This window comes from Malaclemys terrapin, chromosome 3 (genome assembly GCF_027887155.1).
Source record: "Malaclemys terrapin pileata isolate rMalTer1 chromosome 3, rMalTer1.hap1, whole genome shotgun sequence".
NCBI classification, from domain to species: Eukaryota; Metazoa; Chordata; order Testudines; family Emydidae; genus Malaclemys; species Malaclemys terrapin.
The window spans coordinates 49,052,971-49,078,875 of NC_071507.1; the positions used below are offsets into that span (position 1 = coordinate 49,052,971).

Sequence of the window (25,905 nt, forward strand, 5' to 3'; positions counted from 1 at the left end):
GGGAAGTGGGGACACCATTAATCAACAAGTGAAGGTTGGACTCCAAAACACAAGAATTTGGATCAGTCACCCATTGCCAGAAGACTATAATCTACTTGCCTCATATTTCCATTATTGTTCCTTTCATGGGGTTGATATTTGTGATGTACAATTCATAAGCATGATCCGCTCATTGCTGAAGGGTTTACCTCTGAGCCTTTCATGATGAATCTCCATGTCCTTTTTTTGCCTTCAGGTGCCAGGGAACTGGAACACTTCTAGAAGTTTAAATCATTGCAGCAAGCTGTGCATCATGGACAGATAGTTTACCAGGGGCCCAGCTTCCTGAACTAAAGCTGATGTTGGTTTAATTGACCATGTTTCATGCTGAATTAGTTTGATTTACCATGTTTCATTAAGGATTCTCTCAGGGAATGAACTGATTTTACAGTCGTCGCTATGTTGCACAACAGAATATGTTATAGCAACAAGTCAGGATAGGACTCGGATCCACCTACCCCAGAAGCAGCCCCTTGAATTAAAGGCATCTCTCCAGCCGCAGATAGCAAATTAGATCCTATGACAGCCACGTTTTCTGATTCTGTCCAGTAGGTGATGGGTGATACACTGACATTACAGTATTTCTCTCATCAACCCACCACAGTATTTTACTGATTGTCTATGGTTAGGGTTGCTTCAGTTTTCTTAAGTGATCAGAAATTCCATTATAATGGAAGACAATGTCATTTCATCGACCTTAGTGGGATCTCTTGTTTCTGGTTATTCTTTACAATGTGTCCGGATTTACCATTTTTAAAAGGCAGAAGAGTTTGCAGATTTGCATGCCAGTGGTGTGTCAAATTCATACTAACAGGACGGGAACGGTCTCTCCATAAAGTGTTACAGAAGAGTTCAAGTGGTGCTTCCAGATGTACAACTTTGTTTCTGCAGTATGGAAGAAGACCCTCTCTCCCCTTCCGTCAGTGACAAGCACTGCAGAGAAGTCATCACTTCAAACGCTGCTATAATTGGGAAAAAAGAAGTGCACGAAAACCGACTCTTGTGAAAAAGACTGGGTTCTTCCTGACTCATTATGTTTTCATAGCAAACCTATGGCAGATTGAGAGCAGCTCAGCTCTAAGAACAATGCCTTCAATGTATTTTGTTTATTCTCATCTCTGATAAAAATAACTGAATGCATGCTCCCCCCTTTAGTCAAAATAATTGATAAGCTGTTTCACATCTATGAGATCACTAAAAGCAGAACCAAGGAAAGGCAACCCGGATGCAGCTTCCATATTTTAGAACATCTTCTAACATTTGAACGAATCTTTAGGGCCGATACCCTGGGGCACTTCAGCAGGAGCTGAGGATGTTCAGCAACTTGCTGGTACACGCCCTTACTAACGTAACTTTTGCTATATTTGATCTTCCCTGTGTTGTTCTTCTGTCTCACTTGTCACCTGATGGTTATGGGCAGCTGTGCTGCTCAATCTCTGCAAGGTTGTGCACTTTGGTTCCACTGCTAACATACCCTTCCAATCCCCATCCCCACCTCTGGCAACCCCCTCTCCACCCCCGGGATTTCTGAAAGTCCTTGGAAGATAAACTGTAGCTTCTTCCACTGTTCCTATATTGGGGGGATTCTCCAGTACTTTTAGTGCTCCACCCTTTATGCTGCTTCAGCACCTTTACCCAGCATCGAGTGGCCAGAGTGGGGATAACAATTTCACCCCTGATACCAAATTGATGGGAGGATGAGAAAAGTCAATTCGCTAGGGCATCTAAGGACACCTATAATGCTAAACACTCAACCTCAGCGGAGTCATCATTACTCGTGTCTCCACAGCAACCAGTTTAACAAGTTAAACTAGTTTAACAGAAAAGGTTGGACATAAAGAGGATTCATCCCTAGAAATCTTTGGTGCCAGGAGAAATAAAAGGTGCTACCAGGGATGATTCTTCTATATTCCTATGCCTCATTGATCCAGTCACAAAAGAGAAATTGCTTTGATCTCAGCCAAAAAATTCCAAAAAAGGTTTCAATTGCCAATAAGTAGTGTCCTATATTGCAGTCTGATGTGATACCTGATCCTCCTCTTTTCTGGATTTGAAAAGATAGTATTTTCTCTCCCACTAATCCCATGTATATCAATTTTATATTCTGCTCTTAGGCGCTTTATTTTCATGCTATTCAAAAAATTGGCAGAACCTCAGCCTAAGCTCCACCACAGAGGCTGACAGTTGAAAGCAGAAACAGTGCTAACCAGACAAGCTATTAATGGATGTATAACATAGTATTTAGAATTTGATCTAAAAATCCAGTTTCTATATACATTAGTTTGAGTCCAGTATCAGAATCAAATGGCCAGTTTTAAAACAAATATAATTAGCGCTTTATAATGTGGCAAGCACTATGTCCTCATATGCATCTATTCTATAAGAGTGGAGACTTCCTGATTCAAATTGGAGTCTCTGGGCACTACAGCAATACATATTATATCTTACTGGGTAGATTCCTGCAAGGACAACAGATATGAATTGTTGCATGTCAAGATGAAATGCAACTGTAAAAATGATTCAACATAGAATATCCAGTTATGTCAGATAGGGTTGGGGTTTTTTTGCAGAGGGGGAGGGATTTTGGAAACGGGATAGATACAAACACGTCAAAGAGCATAAGACAACCACTGATTGAGCAGTTTACTCTACAATTGTCCACAACGCCCCCGCCCCAAACAACAAACTTGCCCTGAAACCTGGTACTGACCACTATCAGAGACAATACTACACTAGATGTACCACTGATTTGATCTGACATTGCAATTACCATGTTCACTTGAAAACTACTTACTGTATATGTTTCTAGCCAATCCATTTTTAAGTTTAAACACAAATAAGTACCCCATATCCCAATGATACATGAAGTAGCACATGCCATCACCATCTCCTGATTGCTGTAATTTTGCAATAAACAAAACCATGGGACTTGATTTCAAAGTTTTATCAGCACAATTTTCTCTTGAGCTGAGAACTTGTCAGATGTACTTGAAAGAGAATTTTCCCACTGTTTGAAATAGTATGGAAGAAACTGTAATTGGTACATACATGTGCTTCTAGGAAGTTCAATAATACAGTGAGAAACCTGGCTGGTCTCCCATTAAAAAAGCCATTGTATTCTACTCAGTTATTCTGAATAAGAAAGACTAAATCATGGATTCACATGAAGTGAAAATAGCATTTCACTACCTTTTGAAAAGCTGAGGCGGCTATAAAAGTTTGGGGAAAAGGCTCTATGTGAGTTTTGCATCTAAGATTCCCAGCGTTCACATTTTTATGCATGAGAAATAACCCCAATCAATTTGGAACCCAGGAGACACATGCAGGAGACAAGCCTGTGGGAGGGTAAAACTCCAGTTGACGTTTGCTGAGTTTCTGTCTGATTCTCCCTTCAGGATGCTGGGTTTGGAAGCCAAGGATTCACGGGAATGCAATGGACGAGCCCACTGAGCCTCTGCCATCTGAACTGCTCACAATGGTTCTTGTGAGCCATGTTGCCATTGGCTAATTCCTCCTTCCCTCCCTCTGATATATCAGAGCCCTATGGTGAAGGGAAGGTGTACAGGGAATTGGTGCGAGAAGCAGTAAATGCCAAGTGGATTTTTACTCAGAAGTGTCAGAGCAGGGAACATCTCGCTGGCTCCACCCACTCATCACACCAAAGGACTGAACTCCAACCAACTTAAGACTGGAGATGCAGCTTTCGTGATCTCCAGAGCAACACACTGTGAAGGTGGGGCGTCATCCAATTACTCTGGTTTGGGGGCTTTTCTGACCCATGTTACTCCCTCTCTGCTTCATTCAAAGGACTTATACATGGGAGAGAGGAATGGAGGTAAAAAACAGGATATTTGTGAGGGAACTTGCCAAAATATAAACATGACAAAATATTCAACACTCAATACCATTGCATCTTCAAAGCACTTTACAAGGGTTAACATTCGTCAACCCTTGCAATACCAATGAGAGACAAATAAACATCGCCAGTTTAGAGATTGAGGAACAGAAACTAAGTGTCTTGTTCAAAGCCAGGTACCTAGCAGGTTAGTGGCAAGCATGGTTTAGAATTCCTAGCTCGCAGCCCTTTGCTATAACTAAACCGTATCACTGTAAAATATACAAACACTCCATGGTGCAGAATAGTTTTAACCATTACCCTGGTTTAGTTACATCATCTACAATACTTCAGGTTTTTCCCCTCACAAATTTGTGTTTTGCGTACATGAAAGCACACTGACCCCCCACAACCAAAAGAGAAACCAAGCAATCTTTCCACAAAACACAAAAATAAAGACAGAACCATGCTATAGCTCACAATACGTATTTATTATTAGAGATGTTTACAGAAAATTCTGAGCAATACTGCTAGTCTAAGACTGACGACTGGGTTTTTTTTATGGTTTCTTATGGCTTTGTTTTTTGAATTATTTAAAAAGTCACAAAACTGATAAGATCTGGGGAGATTTCAGTCTTATTGAAAAAAGTTGAGTTCAGAGATAAGGAACAAGGTGTTTTCGCTAATAACTCAGTAACTACGACCAAACAGGGTGTAGAACTTGGCGGGGTTCTTGCCACAGACACATTTCGCTCCACGCTGCAGCTCGCGGAGAGGTTTGAAGGGGATGCAGAGACTTTTTGCTCCCATGGACGGGGCACCAGGCTCAAGATCTTGATCCCTGAAATAGAAAACAAATTTAATATTCTTAATTCCCAAAAGATTTACAAAAAAGAAATCTCACACACAGTGAGTACTTCATTGGGTAAAAACTTTGGGGCTAAGGGAGTAATAATGCCTTGTCTTGTAGTACAAGATAAGACCCAAGAGTGAGAATCCTATGCGGAGGGTCTTTCTAAAGCAGTGATACTCAGACCGAGGCTCATGAGCCACAAGTGGCTCTTAAATGTGCCTCCTATGGGTCTTTGCAGCACATATTAAAACATTGTGTGATTTAATTATTAACCAATCAGGATGTTTTTACTACGTTATTAACCAGGCTGTCCCTAGCCTTTGTTTGCCAGAAGCTGGGAATGGGCGACAGGGGATGGATCACTTGATGATTACCTGTTCTGTTCATTCCATCTAAAGCACCTGGCATTGGCCACTCTTGGAAGACAGGATACTGGGCTAGAGGGACCTTTGGTCTGACCCAGTATGGCTGTTCTTATATTCTAAACAATTGTAGTTGTATAAAACAACAATACTCTGTCAGCCATTTTGCTGTGAGAATAATTTATAGTAATATAGTAAATGAAACTATGAATTCAAACTACTGTGGCTCTTTTTGATAATGATGATTGCTAATTCTGCTCCTGAACCACTGAAGTCTGAGTATCACTGCTCTAAAGAAACGTTACTTTCAAGTTGTTTTATACTCAGATACCCAACTTGAAAGTTAAATGTAAGTTCTCTTAAAGTCAACAGTTACATCGTTTACCTGGCAGTAGTTTTCTTGATCCAGTCCTCACACTCCATTTCCCCACAAAAGGGAATCTGCACAATCTGAAATGGAAGAAAGAGGTGGAGTTTATACAGTGAAAGCAAACAGGCATTATTTTAGGAGAGACTCCCAAACCGTACCATTATAGGTCTAACACTTCAGACATTGAAGACCAGATTTTTGATAGTGCTCAGCTCCCACAACAGGAATCAGATTTTCAAAAGAGCACAGTGGGAGTGGTTGAATGCGGAGCACTTTTGACAATCTGGCTGCATAATCATGGCTAAATGAGCTGGCAGGTGGAAAGTTCTTCTGAAAGTCTGACATCCTTTTATTGTAAAGCAGAATAGTTTACCTGCAGTCTAAAAACTCAGTTTACAAAGTTAGCTCATAGAATCAAAGAAATGTAGGGCTGCAAAGGACCTGGAGAGGTCATCTAGTCCAGCTCCCTGCCCCATTCTAAACAGGAAAGGTTCAGCTTAATGACAACCACAATCAAAGGTAAAATTAACACAGCTCAAAAGGGTTTTTATAGCTTTTTCATTCTGAAAATATACAGCGACAGTTGCCCCTTTGTAGTGAAATGCAGTAGAACTCTAGTGTAAACTCACAATAGAATTTGAAGAGTGATGGTTGCTAGCTTATTAGAAATTTAGCAACAAGGTATTTTAACTTCTATGAAAAGGTGTCAAAAAATTCCCCCCTCCTAGCTCTGGATATCCAGGGTATTTATTTATTAAAAGAAAAAAAAAACCCCTCTATTGGATTACAGAGCAACACCTATTTACATACTTTAAAGAAATGCTTTCCCAATGAAGTTTCCCATTATAATTTTTAGGAACAGTGCTATACATTCATATTTTCTGAGGAATAACATTATGAAGGGACTCATTTCAGTATTTTCATTAAGGTAAAGAGAACTGTCACCAGCATGTTTTCTTCTTACATAAGCACTAAGAATGAACATCGAATATACAAGACAAGATATTAAGCACTTAGGCAGTACAAGAGGCAGTAAGGGTATTGTTAAATCATTTTTAACCACTTCAGCCCACTTAAATTGTTCAGTATTTTTAAACTTAATCGGACAGCAAATTTCTGTTTCAGAGGTCTAACTGTTCTAGGTTTTCCAGGAATGTTTCACTCAATTTCTTCACTTCATGTATTTTAACAGTAGAAGTTAGGAAGTGTTACTGTAAAGCCAAGAAGACTATTTTAAAAAGATTATGGAAAACCGAGGCAAAGACAACAGCTGAAAGTGAGTTGCTAAAATGTCAAAAAGTCTTAAGTGCACATTTGCTCCACAAACTCCTGTTATTTCCCACCCCTCAGAAGCCTAAATAAATTTGTTGTGCTGTGTGATGCTACAAGAAACTTTTTCCTCTTTGGACAAAACTCTCATATAGTCTTTGGGGAAATATACATATTTATTAGCTTTCATTTTCTACAATTTGGAGGAGGGACTAGTAAGTGTCTAATGTTAGTGCCTAATATCTGTGCTTGTATTAATCTTTCTGGTTTTCTAAATGTGGGTTTTGTTTAAGTGCAGTTGTAGATCGTTCATGCAGCTTTCATTAAACTTTGCATGTAGTTATTACTTAAGACACAAAAGCAAAGAAGTCCACATCTCAAAGATTTTATGGTTTAAGGGGTTAATCACACCAAATACAGGAAGACATGGGAAATTAGCTTGGGAAATCTCCTTTTAGACTGTGGTCAATGCAACGTAGTGAAGAGAGATTTGAATAAGAGGGTTTCCATGAAAAATTACTACTTTTATATAAGTTACCTGCTTTGTACAATAATATACAAAAAAAGGACACAAACATTCATAAATACACGTGAGATGAAGTGCCTGAAACTTTTATTCTTCAGATCCAGGTACTCAGATAAGCGCTTGTAACTTCAGAGGTGGAACGTTTACTTTTCCAAATCAAAGATGTTCACCATACTGTATTTTCCATGTCAGAAAGTGCAACTAGTTTAGATGTTTTATTTACAAGTTTCAAATCTATGATCTAGTACTATTGCAGATGCAGAGCTAGCTAGGTAGTAATTTCTCATGGTGCTCTCCAGCATCTGCTTCTGAATAAGTGTAAGGAGGTAGGGTGGTCACGGTTGGACATTGCTCCCTTCCCAGATCATCTTCACAGAAGTAAGAGTTATTGTGATTTGGGGCTTTGAGGTGGGAGGAAAGATCAGGAGATCCTGGAAAGCCCTTAATCCATAATGAGAGTTTGCTCACGATACAATTATGGTTTTTATATATTTGTTTTAAGCTGCATTTTTGCTTTTTATGGATTTTTTCCTTAGCTTACTTTGTAACTAAGGCTATGTCTATACTACAGACTATGTTGTCAAAACATATGTCACAGAAGGGTGTGAATATTCCACCCCTCTAAGAAACATAAATTACACCAACATAAGCGTTCATGTGCACAGTGCTGTGTCGGCGGGAGAGCTTCTCCTGTAGACATAGCTACTGCCACTCACGGAGGTGGAGTTTTTTTTTTATGCTGACGGGAGAGCTCTCTCCCGTCAGCATAGAGTGTCTTCACCAGATGTGCTGCAGCTGTATTGGACAGTTATGCTGCTGCAGGGCTGTATATTAGACATATTCTAAGTTTCCCACATCTCGCAACATTTTGGGAAAGCCTGCGTTTTTCACATCTCTCCTTTGTTCTGTAGGCCACCAGAGGCTGAGGGTAGTTTTAAAAACATAAATTGATGTTATAATAATATAACATGAATAATAAAATCGTCGTGATTATTTGTAGGACAAAGAGGTCCTTTATACCTAACATCAGGTAGCCCAAGCCGGCTTTGGAAAGGGTTTGCATTAGTGAAATGTTACTTCAAAACCAGCAGGCTGAGCACAAAAATCTTTTTGAGAAGGTCCAAAATAACTTGACGTATATTTAGCTTTTGGGATGATGGCAAGTCAGATTTTTTTTTTTTTTTTTTTTAACCACCATGTTTTGGGGGCAGAAATATATCCCAATCAAGGTGCTTGTTCCTGGACTGACACACAGAGTCAGTCTCTTTGAAGAGTTTACAATCTAATTTAAGACAATATGCAAATGTATTTATGAGACAAATTACAGGAGAAAAGAATCGGGGGTGGATGGCGGTAAAAGTAATGCATGAATTAGGTAATAATTTTTATTTTTTTCTATTCAACATAAATCCCACCGGCCCTGTACCTATCCCCTAAAGGACATGTTCAGCAAGAATGTATGGTCATTTTAAGAGTAGAGGCAACTTGGCACCCCACATTTTTTTAACAATCATTTTTTCTTTTGTATTATTTCTCAGTTGCAGTCTTTCACCAATAGAGAAGCTTATTTGTTAACTAGATGGAGTCTTCAAGAATATTTATTCAAATGTTTTCACATGCTGGGGGATCTGGGTAATAGCACTTCAGGGATAGGATCTCCTTAAGTCAATCAATGGTAGTTCAATGTGCACCTCAAGGGAAGAATAAAATATTTCTTAAACATTAAAAATACAGTCTTAATCGCTGATCTAGACTTCAACTGCCCCACCAAAACTTAAATTTTTCATAAGATGCTAGTGCCCTTATCAGGGAATTTAATATAACTCAGCCCTGTTACACTATCAGTTATTCTGATGATCAATCTTAATTTCTTGATGCCCAGCACCTGTCAATGCACTCAATGGCTTCTGATGAGGTTAGAAAGTTTTCTTTGATGCAAGTAGTACGTACTTTGGACTCCCAGAATGCAGTTATGATGTCCAAAATATTTGTTTTAAACTATTTGTAGGGGAATAATTATAGTATTTTATCTTAATCCGAATAAAAGATCTGTATTAAGATCTGCTATGGTCACTTCCTGCTGAAAAAGCAGTACACTCATTTTAAATAAATGATGCCATTTGATAACAGGTATATAAAGTTGCCCTCAGGGGCCTTGTCACCGCTAATGCCTGAACATAATACTTTAAAGACTAGTAGTGTGGAAATTTTTAATCAAAACTGTGCTTCAGTATAGCAGATGGGAACCGTAACTATTGTAGCATTTGGGAAAGTTACAGTTTGCTGCCAACCTCTACATGAAAAGTTCCCAATGTGTGAGCAAATTTGATTAAACCACCAAGCCCCTTTCAAACAGTAATAATGCATTTATTTAGGCTGTGAAAGCATCTGATCTCCAACTGGCGTGTAATGGATAGGAAAATGTGTGTCCTGTTTTAACAATGTTGAAAGACACTTATTCAGACTTCAGTATATTCGGAACTGCCTTACCTTTCCTGCTTCAAGTTCTTTTTGAAAGTCTTCCATAGTATTGGCCACCACCATATGATTTGTTAGGTCTTCAAAAGCTCTAAGACAAGAAAAGAAATTTAGTAAAGACAAACATGAGTATTCATCTTCTAAATGAAGTTACCATCTGAACCAACTGTGCTGAGCCACCAAACACCAAATTACAAGAGAAAAAAGTACAAATACGGAAGAAACTTCTCAATCGGGATATTCTTTGACAGCTTTTGTTCCCAAAAGAACAAATTCTGATTAATTAAAAGACATCTCTCTCTTCAGGCTGTTGCAGTTCCATCATCCTATTAGACAAGCCCAAAGGGTTGGGAGATGGCACTACTATTTGGTTTGCAACTGAGGTTATTGTCTGAGTGAATACAGCAGGGGCAGCTGCAATATGCTCAGCCTATACAGCTGGTGTGAAAAGAACAAAATACTAGCCAAGAGCAAGCAGGACAGCATATCATATGTTTTCAGCATGTACCACGGTGTGGAGGGAACGAAAACTCTGGCAGAAGCAGCAGGAGATGAAGCCACAGAAAAATTAAGCATCACCACCAGATCACCTCAGAGATGCACTAGTTAAGTTGATTTCCTGGTTAAGTCTGCTGTAATTGAGAGGAGGGTACTATAATAATGCTTGAAAGCTAAGCCTAACTGTCAGAGAAATCAAATCTCATTTACCTCTTTGGTTAGATAATTTTCTGACATTCAAATACCTTAGTCAACTGATACTCCAAATATAAACAGGTTTATATCAAGGATGACCTTATAATATCTTCAAATCAGAATAGCAGGACTGTCTTTACCACATTTGACAACCCTGGGCCTCAAATATACAGGCCTCAAGAATATGAAAATCATATTCTTATGCATCACCTTATTACAGAGATTTGCAATATGCAGTAACTATGGATACAATTTTCAAAATGGCCTAAGTGATTTAAGAACCTAGGTACCATTGAAAGTCAATATGATGTAGGTGCCAAAGTGTCACTCATTTTTGAAAATGGAACTTGGGTGCTTTTGAAAATTTTACCTTAGAGCTAGACGTAAACACCAATATTATCAAAGAATTTTGGATTCAACACTACAATCCTGCATAGTACCACCGCATCAAAAAAGTACTGGGGGCTCAATTTTAGATGTCAGTATCATATGGATATTGGCAGAAGTTTAACTTGAAGATCTCAACTTGAAGGGTTGCTAACATTTGAAAATTCTATTTCACAGGCACAATTGGGAAACTTTTTGTGACAATCAGAATGAGCTTCTCAGACTGAAAAATGAAATAGTGCACAGAGAAGACTTGTCTTGATGACTTTCTCCACAGTTAAATCTAAATGAGATGAAGAAATCTCTTCTACAGTTAAAATAAAGTCATTTCAGTCACAGATGCCATATGATTTATTCCCTTGTAGACTAACCTGTTGTAAAGGTTAGCATGGATCTCCTCCAAAATGTGTCTGAGTTTATCCTCTGCCTCATGCTCAGTGAAGGTCATCTTCTGTCCTGTGTCTCTTCTGACAGCTACAAACTGGCCGTTCTTCATATCTCGTGGTCCCACTTCAAGCCTGATGGGAACACCCTACAAGCAAAAATAATGCAATACAAAATTAGTGAAAACTGCAGAACCAGTCACTCTCAAAAGACTATAGTTCATCCACTAAGATGCTTTTTTCTGTATGGATTCACTTGACATGATTTTTATTTCTCTTTGTCTTGCTCTCAGACAATCATACGATTAACAAGAGAACTGTTTTGCTGTCTTAATACTTGAAAAATTCAGGATTGGGGCAAACCTAAAGCTGTATTGATTCTGTTTTGCCTTACCATAATACTACTGCAAGGTTTTTATGAACTCGAATTAAGCTCATTTTATACTCCTCCGATAGTGTTTGAAACAGGAAATAGAAATAGCCTTCTTTCATTTGGATGATTCCTTCCCAGATGACGGTATACATGTGAATAAAAGATGGCTACCTATGGGGAATTCCACGGAAAAGCTCTCAATCTTTTGCACGTCTCCTGGACTTAAGGGATTTATTTTTACTTATGTGTTTAAGCACACTGTTCTTCTATGGACTGTTGAAATGGAAGTTACAAAGGACCTATAATAAATCAAGGGTCAAATTAAGAGTCCTTTTCCTAAACAAAAAATAAAAACAAAACAAAATGTTTTCAGTATGCTAAAATACATACAATATCCCTCCCAGCTAAGATCCCAAAACAATCTATTTAGATTTACATTTTCAGCAGCCAGTTGAGAGGGAATATTTTTTGTGGATGTGGCTATTTACTTAGCTAGCACAGGTGTTAGGCCTTTCCCTTTCTGAAAGAAATATAGATTCTCCCACAGCAAACAGAATTTTATTGTGTTCAAACAATGTTGTCACGATCAATAATGTAGTGTAATCACCACTTTGTTTTCAACTGCTGGAAGTTTGACCTCCTTGAGGGTAAAAGAAACTGAAAGAAAAGATGAGGATTAGAAAAACCTTTGCAAACCCATTCCCAGACTGGGTGACCAGTGATAATGGTAGGAAAGAGAATCTGGAAAAGAACTTTGTATATACTTGTTTATCCAACCTCCTCTTTCACATGCAATCGTCCTTACCAGTGTGCTACACCTGATGATTTTTTTTTTCAGGTGGTTGTTGATTTAAGTGTTTGTTATGTACACTGGCATGTCAACCATATTTAGACAATTTAAAAACATGTTTTAGACACTATTCTAACATAGCTAGAACACAACTGACCTAATTACAGAGGACTGTTGAAATTACAATTAAATATAGCTTTACTAATTTATACCTAATATAACTCTTCAATAAACCATTTATTCTAATTTTGGCCTGGCACAGCATGTTTAAACTGTATTAGCACAAAGAATTTTTAAAAAGGTTCTTGAAAACAGCTCCATTAAATGTTAATACTGATGGTGGTAGAACACTTGAAGGCCTAAGAAAAGTTAATTTCATTACGTAGTATTTCTGTTGCTTCTTAAACCTTATGACAAAGGGCCTGTGACTTCTCATCTCCTTATTCACACAGGCAGACCCCCAACTGTTTGTTCCCATTTGTGAGTTTTTACGGATGTACTTGTAACTACTGGAATTAGGAATCTAGAGCAATAGTTTATTGCTGCCATCTCTAGCTAGTTGGATGTTTTATTGTAGGCACGTGCTGTACATATGCTTTCATTTAGGAGAGGCTGTTCGCAGTTTCTTGTTCCCTGTGGAAATCCAATCAGTAGGCGAAACGCCAAAGAGTCTAGATCCTGACCATTTTAAAAACATTTTGTAAGATGCCTTTGTCCAGGCTTCCACTCACTGCAGGCTCTAGATGCTCTTGGTATTTGATCTACAGACTAGGTTTCACTACCTCTACTCCTTAGGGCTAGTAGTTTGATACTGATGGGTGTCCTATTTTTAAGAGGGAAATGTTTACTTCTATTCCAAGCCAGATGTAAAGGTACTGAAATGCTATCAGCACCTGGCATCATATAAACTTGTAACAATAATATTGTTTTTTCATTTACAAAATGCCATCAATGACATTTGAGATTCCGGAGGCATACCCAGTATCTCCACCTCTTTGTTCTCACTTCCTTCCATATACCTACATTGCTCAGGCATGTGAAAAATCCACACTCCTGAGTGATGTAATTATACCGAACTTAACCCCGCTTGTAGACAGCACTATGTTGGTGGGAAAGCTTCTCCCAATGACACAGTTACCGCCTCTTGTTGAGGTGGAGTTATTAAACCGAAGGGAGAGCTCTCTCCCGTCGCCTAAGAGCATCTTCACCTGACGCACTGCAGCTGCGCCGATGTAAATTTGTAGTGGAGATCTGCCTTAAGACTGATGCACCTCATTAGGAAGAGGCATGGAAATGGTCACATGCAGAGTTTGACTTAATGAAGAGCAGTGCTCAGCAAGTGGACGTTGTAAAGGGATTGAAGAAGCCACCATAGACGCTACCTGCGACCTTCTCACAGACTGAAGTCTCTTTGCGGGAGTCTCACACACAGCTATTGTCAAAAAACTTTTCAGACTGTAAGGTCTTTAGGGCAGGAACTTCTTCCAAAGTCTATATGGTGTCGTGCAACAGAGCAGCAAAGACACTTAGCACCTCTGGACACTGCGTAAGTATACAATATTAAACAAGTCAGCAAGTTGGCTTTCTCCAGAATTTCAGAAGTCTCACTTGGAATTTAAAACTAGATATAATCCCGCCCCCCCTAAAAAAAACATATACACTTCCTTCCCAGTTTGTTCATGGTGAAAAGCACTTCTTACCCTGTGAATTTAGTGGGGCTCAGCACAATAAGTGCTGTTTTCCTGTAAATCACAGCCTTATCATACCATTTTCATATCGTAATATATTCTGACAAAGCAAAGTTTTCTCTAGGATAGCAAGCTAATGCACTGGGCTGTCTTCTCTGGATACTGAGGTTGAAATTCTATCATACTTTCCAAACGAAAAGGAAGAGAGATTATCACCAAAAAATTTGGTATAAGTAGCAGATCTCTGTTTAAGAGGTGTCAGACTGGAATGGCACGAGTTTTGTAGAAGTCAAAAGAGGTCTCTGAACAAAGTTGTGTGTGAAAGCTCACACAGTGCCTGCCCATACCAACCAGGCTCAAGTCAGCACAAATTCCCCTCAATTTTGTCAGCAAAAAATTCAAACACTTAAAAATAGATTTTTTGGCTCCCGTTATATCGAGGTAGAGGTATATTATAAAAGATGGTTGTAAGCCAAGGTAATAATCAACCCATTGCTTCTGTTGGACTCTAACAATTAACTGTTTATTATAACCTTAATCTATGAACCTTTAACACACTACTCAGAAATGGAGCTTTAGGATAAAGTGTGACATTTTCACTCTTTAGGTGCAATGGGAGATTTTTTTCAAGACTCTTTGGACTGCACAGGAGGCTTCTACGTCATCTTATACTGAAGTTTGTCATTTGAACATTTACACAAACTTCCACCTCTGATGCCACACAGCCCCATTTTGTCTTACTGTAATTTCTCATCCCTTTCTGTATAGTGTAATGTACATCTTATTTAATCCCGTTCTTGATAGTTGGTCTGCTTTATTCTCTTCACTTTTCAGATATCTTGTTTTAGATGCAGCTTCTCTGTTTTCCTGAGGACTGAAGCTGCAGTCCCCCTCACGCCCTTAAGGAAGGAGGTGGCAGTGCAAAAGAAACTCTGTGCAAGCCTGGGACCCAGCATCAGGCTGTTTCTCCCTCTGGATCCTGGGGCTATGAGGGGTAGGGGAGCAGGTGTCTGGGCTGGCGGGGGCCATGGATAGGCTCAGGGAGCTGACGGGTGTTTGGGATAGAGGAGGCCCTGGGGCTGGGTTCGGTGGGGAGGGGAAGAGGGAGAAGCGGGGGGGAAGGACATTTGGGTATCTGGGCTAGGGATGGCCCTGTAGCTGGGCTCGGGTGGGGACAGGACATTTGGCTGTATTGGCTGGGGGGCACAGCTGGGCTTGGGGGCGAGGATGTTTGGGTGTATTGGCCAGGGCTCTGGGGGAGGAAGGAGGTGTGAGTTTCTGGCTCCCTGGCTGGGCTCTTGAGGGGAGGGGGCAGAGAAGCAGGAACTGGGTTGTCATAGGGGTTTTCTTTAGCTCTCTACTTCTGGGGGAATTTTTGTGTGTGTCTGTATTGTTACAGACATACCTCCTGACAGGTATTTTGAAATAAATGACCAAAATAATTGAAACTGGCATGATTTTGTAGTGTTATTTTGATAAATAAAATTTGCAGATTTTAAAATAGTGTGCAAAATTTTGGGTTTTTTGGGCGCAGAATTCCCCCAGGAGTATAGTGTGCTCTCACTCATCACAAATGTGCTTGGCATGAGATTTCCCCCCCTCTCTTATTGACACGGTATATGTACCGCTCTTCCTTAACATTACTTATATATCATTCTATGTGTGCATAGAGTCAAAATTCACGAGTTCAAGACATCTCTTGTCCAACGTAATTATTTTTTCTGGGTGAGAATCTGTTGCCTCAGAAACTGCCTTTTTTCTTCAATTAGCTTTTACGCAATTTCAAGGAACACAAGTCACCAATAGTTGTGGCAATTCATGCTGTATCAACAATTAACCATTTTTCAATGGACTTTAGACAGAAAATATTTGCCAGCAGAGAATACAAAAAGGTCCACATGAACATACATTAAAATCTACTGAAAAGAAATTTACCTTAAGCTCCCAGTGATTGAACTTCCAACCAGGTGAATAGTTGTCTCTTAAGTCAGCACGTACGCGGACATTGACACGGAGCAGCCTTTTAAGATATTCATTACATTTCTTCATCAGTGCCTCTTTGTCCTCGTCAGAAAGAGAATTTGTGATGCCACAAGGAATAATTACAACCTGTGACATGACGCAAGTAAAAAGAAAAAGATACATACAGTAATGGAAAAAGTTGTTCCCAATTATTGTAATGTACCATACCAAAAATACCAAAAGACTCAACCTTAAAGTGTTGAGTTTAAGGATGTGGAATGTTCAAGGAAACAGTGTTGTGGTGCTAAATCCAGTTAACGTCTTTCGAAACCCCTATTTAAGAAACTTTTTCGCCAAGTATTACAAATCTAATTTTGGGTAGATAGACAAGCTATATCTTCTAAATTTTCTATCACAAGTAATATAACTCAAGAACCAACCTGATAACTCTTACTGACTTTACATTAAAAAGATTTCTTTTCATCAGGTACCCAATAGGAAATACTGATTAATCCCATTGCAAGACAGGAAAGGAAAAAAGGTGAGGTAATGTGATTGAGGTAAAGTTACGCCATCTGAACCAATTAGACAAGTCACTTTTACACACCTGAACACAAGCTACCCGAGGTGGTAGCACCAAGCCCATATTATCTCCATGGATCAATGTCATCACTCCAATGGTCCGAGTTGAAATGCCCCAAGAGTTTTGATAGGCGAACTGTTTTTCTCCTGGTATCTTGGGATCTTCAAACACAATCTCAAACATTTTTGAAAAATTCTGCCCGAGATGGTGCGATGTTGCTCCCTGAAACAGACATATATAGAAGTCTCTGCTCAATAGAAATTTACAATGACTGCTAAGTATAAGGTCATGAACATTCCTTTTTGCTGTCCTTTCTTTCAAAAATAGTGAAAAAATGTGTGTATTAATATATACCTGGATAGCTCTTCCACTGGCAGATACATATGCTTCCACAGTGGTTGTATAGTCTCCACCTGCAAACTTCTCTTTTTCAGTTTTTCTTCCTTTCACAATAGGTATTGCCAGGAGTTCTTCATACACCCGAGCATACAGATCAAGAATCTGCAATACCTATGATTAAAACCTTTAAGTTACTTCAGTGATTTGGATTTACTGAGTTACTCTTAAAACATTTTCTAAATCCAAAATATTGTTGAATGGCATTAACTGGCCTACAACTGCATAAAAACCTGAACATCCTACTTGTCTTTTCTCTTCAAATAAAACTAAAGAGCAATGTTATTTTTTTTTACTCATTTTGAGGTTTTGTAGATGTTTTCTGTAAAACAAATATTTAAGCCTAGAAACCATTGAACAAAAAGGGTCATTATTACAGAGGTGTCAGTCAGATTCCATATGTGATTAAATGCAAAACAGAAGTAAAAACAGGGATTCAAACCTTGTTATATTTTAAGATATGGCATATAATCCCTGTTTGTGCACGCAATGTATAGTGAAAACTGAAAAGTGAATCTATTAACTAGTTTGTGAGTTATAATTAATTATAAGTTGACCCTTTAAGAAACTAAGAATCCTGTGCCACTCTTCTTTATATGCTAACTTCACAGACACTTCAAACTTTCCAGGTAGCTAAAGCACACTGAAATGTCATGCACATGATATACTTGAAAAAATAAACTTGTGTGGGCCAGGAAGGATTGATTTAAAAATCAACAATTTTAATCATTACTTAAATCAGCAAGCAGGAAATCTTGATTAAAATAATCAAATTTTAATTATTTTAGATTTGTACATTTTAGGGTTTTTTTTTCTAAAGAAAGATTGATAACCATTAAAACATGTTGATTTGAAACTATACATAGCCTTTACACAAAATTTGGTACTACTTTTTGCTAACCAGGAGTATACACTATATCAATAACATTTAAGCAATTACATAGCCTAACTTTTTACTAGATTAAAATTTTTAATTGTCATTTGCGTCAAAACCAATTTGAATGGAAATTCAAATTCAATTAAAATGTACTAAAACAGCATTTTAAGTTTTTTTTATTAAATAAAACTACCTTAAATATGCTGGATACATAAGAAAAAAGTTTATCAACTGATAACTGATTTATTAAACAAAGGAAGATATATTATCTGTAGTTAGTGATCTGAACTTCTTATTTCTCGTCACCCTGTCCTTCAAGCTTCTATAAACAAGTAGATCTAAGTCTCTTACACATCGTTTTCATGCACAGAATGGAAGAGGAAAACAAGCTTTTCTGCTTTTTCAACTCCCAACCAATTTCTTAACTTTGAATGAACAAATCATTGAACTGAACGGAAGAGGTTATTGCTTTCAAAAGCTGGGTTAGTGCTTCCACCAAACTGGTTCTGGTGCTTAGCCAGCAAATTTTTACTAGCTTAATATTATGTTTTGTATTGAATTTAAATTATTTCAATAGATTATAATACAGTAGAACCTCAGAGTTACAAACACCTGGGGAATGGAGGTTGTTCATAACTCTGAAATGTTTGCAATTCTGAACAAAACATTATGGTTGTTCTTTCAAAAGTTTAAGACTGAACATTGACTTAATATAGCTTTGAAACTTTACTATGCAGAAGAAAAATGTAAACTACTAAAAATAATTTAACACAATACTGTACTGTATTTGCCTTTTTGGGGAGGAAAGGGGGAGTCTCTGCTGCTGCCTGATTATGTATATCTGGCTCCAAATGAGGTGTCTGGTTGAATGGTCAGGTCGCAACTCTGGTGTTCGTAACTCCAAGGTTCTACTCAGAGTTTAGGCTTTAACATAGGCGGTCATTTTCAAATTTAATAAAAACTATTTAATTTAAATAAAAGAACCCAAATTAAAAAGTCCAATTTTTTTAAGTAAAAAAAAAAAAAACAAACATTGACTTTTACCCACCTTGAAATTAGGCTAAGTTGTTAACAACTGGTATCTACTCAAATCATCACTCTTCCTCTACAGAGAAATTGAATGCTATAGCTCTACTAGGTGTAACTGAAATGACTCAAGGTGAGGACAAATGTGCCACAAGTGCTCATTGGTCACTTCATTGGCCCAGCTGTGATCGCTCTTTAAAGATTCTGTGGCTGCGTGCCGGCTTGGGCATCATTGTTTGAAAGGTTCCTTATGGCAGTGCTGCATTGGTGCCACCGTTCACTGCGGCAGCACTACCGGGGGTGCTGAGACAAGCACAGAAAAATGCTACAATTCAGGGACTACTCCCTCCTCAAGATCCCCTTTCATGTAGTGCCAGTCTACCTAGTACAGTCCCCCTTCTCCACACACATTTATTCCACTCCAAGCCTATGCACATCCATGATTCTCTATGCTCTCCTCCCTCCCTCAATCAATCACATTCACTTTGCCTGACCCCTTCTGCATCATTTAGGCTATGCAAAGCAGCTGTAAACCCAACTTAACTGGCCAGGCAATCCTAGCTGCTTTGCATTGTTCAAGAGCATCTCAAAGCAGCCAGACAGCAGGACAAATCTGGCCCTAAAGAAATTAAGATAAAAGATTTAAATTTGATATTACACTGTCACACAGTGAACTTAAGGGGATCTCAGCTCACATTGATGCTGCCAATGCTCATATATATATATATATATATATATATATATATTATATATACACACACACACACACACACACACATACACATACACATATACTGGGACTTCAGGCCAGCAATCATGGGAATAGCAGGCAGCTAACAAACCATACTGGGTATAAAAGGTCTGTTTTCATCATTCTGAAGGAAATAGAGGGACTTGCTGTGAGTCTGTCCAGGCAGAGTCTAGGAAAGGGCAGGAGACTTAACGTCAAAAGGTAAGGGCTTCAGGATGAAGCTCGCAAAAGAAGCCTGGGAGGACATCTGTAGAGGAACTGACCAAAGGACTGTTTGGGAACTCTACAGTAGGGGCAAATTTGGGATATAAGGGATGAGAAATCCACTCTGTTCCCAATGATGTCATAGTTGGGGAGAAACAAATAGACAGGATACTAATTTTCCTCTTGTAGCAAAGTGCACTCCTGGTACAAACAGACACTTGGGGGGGAGGGGCAGTAAAAATGAGTGGCAAACTAACTCAAGTACATTGGGAAGCAGTGACCATTGGTCAGCTAAAGATATTATCTCACCCACCTTGTCTCTCTTTCATAAGTATACATACTGTACTGTTACAGAGCCACGTCACTAGCTGAAAGCAAAGATCAGTAATACCGTATATACTCATTCATAAGCCAAATATTTTTGGTAAAAAAGAAGTGACGCATCAAAGAGCAGATGTTGGCTTATAAATAGGTCAACACCAAAATTTGATGATTTTAAACTCTATGGGATCATTGAATTGAATATCTAATACATTGTCGTTTTGTTTACTTGCAGCATCTGCAGGCATGGAGCCCCTCAGCTCCCTGTGGCCGCGGTTTGCTGTTCCCAGCCAATGGGAGGTGCAGGAAGTGGCGCACCACTTCCCGCAGCTCCCAATGGCTGGGAACGGCGAACCGCAGCCACAGGGAGCTGAGGGGCTCCATGCCTGCAGATGCTCCAGGTAAACAAAATGTCCTGACCCACCAGCGGCTTACCCTGACGGGCCGGGAGCCAAAGTTTTCCAACCCCTGAAATATAGGGTCGGCTTATGAAAGGGCTTTACCTATCCATTTTGTGGGGTGGGCTTATAAATGAACGGACTAATGAATGAGTATATACGGTAGTTAAAAACATTCAGTGCTTTGTACCTCTTCTGCTGCGTCTTCATATGTAGCAAATGCCGTGTGTCCTTCCTGCCAAAGGAACTCACGAGTGCGCAGGAAAGGCTGAGGATGTTTGAACTCCCAACGCTGGCAAGAAAAGGAACTTTTTTTAAAAAAAATTCAAATTCAGTAGTATAACTGAACTACTTAGATTACGTTTTTTTAAAAAACTATTTCTTTGGCATTGATCAAAACTCAATTTTTCACCTGTATGCCACTCTGCAAATCCCAGATTTTGGGATTAAAAAAGAAGTTTGGATTTTTTTTAAATAAAGGAGTTGAACATACTTTCACAATGTGATCCTTTTAAACTAATATGTTATTTAATTATTAATATAGCATATACCTATGCCCACATGCCAAAACACATTACATAATGAAAATATTAATTGTTTATATTTTGATTAATATTGGTATGATGCCATCTCTTATGGAACGATTGTCCTAATAAATTTAGAAAAAAAAACCAAGCATACCAAATTCCTTGCGATGTGCTTCACTTTTAAAAAATAAATGGTTGACTAAATGCACCTACCACTACGTTGCACCACTGATTAAGCTTGATAGGAAGATCTCTATGTGACTGCACCCACTTTGCAAAGGCAGGATACATTACTGCAAAAGAAAAGAATGAAAAAAAAATATTTTTAATTATCTGAGGAACAGGTCTCAACTATAATATACATTCTTTGTGCTCCATTGTGAGGATTTCACTTTTCACATCTTCTGTCCCACTCAAGTGAAATTCTGCAGTGGACACACAACCTTAATGAAAGGAATATTTTTGCTTCGCTCCAACTCCTCAGGTAATATGTGGCTTGCTGCTGGTCTGAAGCGAAGTGGTTTCACACTTACCTCAGAACTCAAAACACATCTACTTTAGTGACTCTTTATGAAGGCGAAGGGGAAACCTAGCTACTTTTTACATGCAGTTAGTTTTCATATTATTAAATCATTGTCTTTCATTAAAACTAGAACATCTAGATGCATCTAGATTCATACATACACACAATCAGCTAATTAAGAAATTTTCATGATAGCACACAATCATGTTACAATTTAGTATACTGTATCTGATTTAACTATGAGTTGCTCCACTTTTGTATCCTAGTTATATTTAATGACTTTACAATCTGAATATTAATGAAAAAAGGTTCATAAGGTAAAATACAACATGAACAATGAAAATGACTTTTCTTAAAAGCAAAATTGAATAAAAACCTTTCATCCTCAAAACTTCAAAATATTAAGGAACATTCCAGTCAAAGAGCCTTCTAAAGTATTAAATAAGAAAACTTTAAATAATTTGGAATTTGTGTGTAAATGAAACTTCTTATAGCTAGTTTATTGGAAAAATTTAGAAATGTTTCAAGTTGTGATGAAAAATTAAAAATGTTTCCTGTAAGATTTTTCCAATGTTCAACCATAGTGGCCTACCTACTAGACCACCAACTGGTCTCAAAACCACAACAGGATTCTGCTGTATCAGTTACTCATTCTGAAACTGCTGATTACTTGCAAGTTTGTTTCTTACCTGTTTCACTTGTAGGACGTACAGCAATTGGTTCAGCCAGCTCTGTTTTACCAGATCTCGTAACCCAAGCAACCTAAACATTTAAAATATTAAGTTTCCTTCAACTTGATTTATTTTGATTTAAAATAAAAATAGATCTTAAAGCTCTAGGTTCCCTACCACCTTCATTAATTACACAATATAGAAGCAGTATTGAAATAATCGTTCCAACAAGAACTGAGACACCTGCATAGATTCCTTTCCACCCCTTCTTCGTAATGGAAAGTCGATCTCCAAGCCCCCTCCAAAAATAATATCAAAACAGGGCTTACAAACTTTTAACTGTTTTATATTTGACATCATTGCCTACAGGACTAGGAGCAGCAGCTGTTTGCACAGCTTCTGGTTGTAAGAATATAAAAATATCTGCCTACATCATCTATCTGAGCACTGTCCTTAGTTTTTAAAAAGAAACAGTTTAGCTAAAGTTAGCTGTAGTACATGAGTGCAGTAAACAGAATTCTGATGTGTACCTCAGGGGCAAAGTCAGCAATATGAGTCTTCTCTTTCTCCAGAGCAGCCTGGGACACAAACATGGGAAAGTAGCAGTTTTCTACACCAAGTTTCTTGATCTCACCATCGAAAAAATCCTTGATGGTTTCCCAAATGAAAAAAGTCCACGGACGAAGAATGTAGCAGCCACTCACATCGTAGTATTCAATCATCTCTGATTTTGTGATCACCTGTCAAGATTTTTTAAGATATTAAAGTTGTATTTGCATGCACAAAAAAGCACTACAATAATTCAAACCTAACGACCCCGCTCACAATAAGTTGATCAATCAGCAGTTTATAATGGCTGTAATTTAAAACCAAAAAAGCCAAAGAGAGCTTGTAAGCAAAGATTTAACAATTATATTTAACAATTTCCTCCCAAGAAACAGAGGGGTTGGTGCAGAAAAGGTAGAGGCTCAGATACTACGGGGAAAAGTGCATATTTTCTGGCATCACTTATAGATAACCTCTATAACCAATTATGGAATGGTAATAATTGGTTCGGCAAGGATTTTGATACAGTTCCTTTATCCAAAAAGATAAAGAGTGTCGACGCAGGACCTTGAAGGTAAGTAATAAGGTGGGAAACGTAAGGGATCCTTAGATCTTAATGAGGGAATGCAGGTGGTCAATCGCTTCCTCACCCTAAGATAGAACAGGCATAGGCCATTTTAATGATCAGTGTTCTTCACTCACTACAAAAGGCCACCAAACACATTATTCATTAATCGTGGCAAATGTCAGTGTTGGTGAAACGTGCCAGTTTGACAGTGGCGGAGACAGTCTATTTATCCAGAAATCCGGTACTGTAAGCTTCCCTCCATGCCCCACCAGTGTCCGTCAAACGCTGCCCTGCCAGGACTACCTGAAGCACAGTAGTAAGGTCAAACTCATTTCGCACTGACCACCCATAAAAAATGGTAGTAACTTTTGGTTACAAACCATCCTGAGCTAAACTCAGACTTCTAACTAACATCCATCAAATACTTACCAAGATCCTTAGTGTTTCACTGCCAGAACGTATTTTTTAAACAGGTGACCATTATATAACTTATACAGCTTCACAAATTTACACAGCACTTGGAAACAGATGTCCAGAAATTAAAGAAAAATGCTGGTAGCAACTTAAGGAACAGGAGTTATATTACAAAAAAAAATAAAGGAGTGGCCAAAAAAAAAAATCCGTAGTTTTGTGAAATATGTGAAGTGAAACAACTCCTTAATTCAAAGTGATGCACACTTACCTGAGAAAACCAATCAGAAAGATTTTCTTCTTTTTTAGCTTCTAGACCGAGCCTATGGAATTTTAAAAGAATAGAACCCTGTAGTTTAGGTCACTGCCAAGTGGTGAAGGTAGCAATAAAGCTGCATGCTTTAATGTTTTGGGGGGGAAAGAGTCCCTTTTAATGTAATTAAAAAATCTTTTGTTAAATGTTAAAGCATATTTACCGTATATACACATTCATTAGCCCGTTCGTTTATAAGGACCCCCCCAAGATGGTTCGGTAAAAACAGCAAAAACTGTATGACCCTTTCATAAGCCAACCTTATATTTCAGGGGTTGGAAAACTTTGGCTCCCAGCCTCTCAGGGTAAGCCACTGGCGGGTCGGGACGTTTTGTTTACTTGGAGCATCTGCAGGCATGGAGCCCCTCAGCTCCCAGTGTCCGCGGTTTGCCATTCCCAGCCAATGGGAGCTCCAGGTAAACAAAACGACAATGTATTAGATATTCAATTCAATGATTCCATAGAGTTTAAAATCATCAAATTTTGGTTTAGACCCTTTTATAAGCCGACCCCCGCTCTTTGATGCGTCACTTTTTTACCAAGAATATTCAGCCTATGAACGAGTATATACGGTATTTCAGTGATCTGCAAACACCCTTTTTACCCCATCCTTCCAAACCCTACCCCTCCCAAATTTAACTTGTTTCAGATCACGATGCTCCCTCTCTAACAGGACAAGAGGAGCATTCATACAAATCTCAGCTGTTCCTGTTTAGATCCCTCCCTGCAGCACAGTTACATGCCTCAATGCATCAAGCTGTGAAATTAAAACTTCCAAATAAAACCCTGATTAGAGCATAAGGCTGATCCAGACACCTAAGTTTGTTTTTTTTAAACCCTAAGTTTCATAGCTCCACTAATGCTATTGTTTGGCTAGAGAGTTTTGTGACGCTGTTAAGGTAACTTGCTTGCTTGCTTTCTGAAGGCTTTTTGCCTCAGAAAAAATATTAGTTTTATTTCAAATGAAAGATTAATCCTACCACCTCAACCAAAATAAACCATACTAGCAATAATGGCAAGATCTTGCAAGAAGCTGAGCTCCATCAACTCCTAGCAAAGTCAATGACAGTAGATCATGTATTAGGTGCTCAGATCAGGTTTAAGACTGCAGAATCCAGTTTTCTTGCATAGTTTCTCTGATTCTCCACCATCTCTGCCAATGATATGCAATATTTGTAATGAAAACAAAAGTGTATTATGCTTATTTTATAGTATGCAATTTACAGTACAAGGATTTTACTCCCTCCTTGTATTAACTATAAATTAGAAATGAACATGATTAAAAGAATTAATGGAATGTGGCATCATTTCTTTTTTGTGTATTCCCACACTAGCAATACTAAAAATTTAAAAATATTGCTCTTGATTTAGCTCTGTTCAGCCCTCCCAATTTAGATTTCCTGCAGATGGATCGCTAATTTCTTTACCTGGTCTGTTTCTTAGGCCCTTGACCTTCTCCTGAACCGTCTGAGGAGAGGCCATTACCACCTTGGTCTTTCTGATATTCTTTCTTCTGAGTATCACTCTGTTTCTGTTGCTTATTCTGCTTTTCAGACTTGTTCTCCTTCTCTTTTTTTTTCTTATCTTTATCCTCAACACCAGTGGCAGAGACAGGTTTATAGTCTACTCCTGCAAGAGACTTGTACTGGGCCTTCAGTTGAAGCAGTTCCTGCACTGCTGTATCTATTTTATCCTTTGATTTGAAGTCATTCCCATGGAAGAACAAGCAAATAAAGAGAAATCAATATGAATCACAGGAGTAAATGGACCTACAGATGTTCT

At 38.5% G+C, this 25,905-nt stretch overlaps 1 protein-coding gene across 3 annotated transcripts in view; it reads right to left on the bottom strand.

The window, feature by feature from the left end:
* Positions 1-4,346: 4,346 nt before the first annotated feature.
* EPRS1 (glutamyl-prolyl-tRNA synthetase 1) overlaps positions 4,347-25,905 on the bottom strand; it is a 68,846-nt gene continuing 47,287 nt past the window's right edge. For all 3 annotated transcript variants that reach the window (XM_054021846.1, XM_054021847.1, XM_054021848.1), the window contains 13 exons: positions 25,551-25,816; positions 24,082-24,133; positions 22,816-23,025; positions 22,304-22,376; positions 21,305-21,384; positions 20,755-20,856; positions 16,946-17,101; positions 16,616-16,813; positions 15,982-16,155; positions 11,184-11,344; positions 9,745-9,823; positions 5,475-5,539; positions 4,347-4,715 (listed from right to left, as the gene is read on the bottom strand). In XM_054021846.1, coding sequence (XP_053877821.1) covers positions 4,565-4,715; positions 5,475-5,539; positions 9,745-9,823; positions 11,184-11,344; positions 15,982-16,155; positions 16,616-16,813; positions 16,946-17,101; positions 20,755-20,856; positions 21,305-21,384; positions 22,304-22,376; positions 22,816-23,025; positions 24,082-24,133; positions 25,551-25,816 — 1,767 coding nt within the window. In that variant the 3' untranslated portion in view covers positions 4,347-4,564. The remainder of the gene's footprint in view (positions 4,716-5,474; positions 5,540-9,744; positions 9,824-11,183; positions 11,345-15,981; positions 16,156-16,615; positions 16,814-16,945; positions 17,102-20,754; positions 20,857-21,304; positions 21,385-22,303; positions 22,377-22,815; positions 23,026-24,081; positions 24,134-25,550; positions 25,817-25,905) is intronic.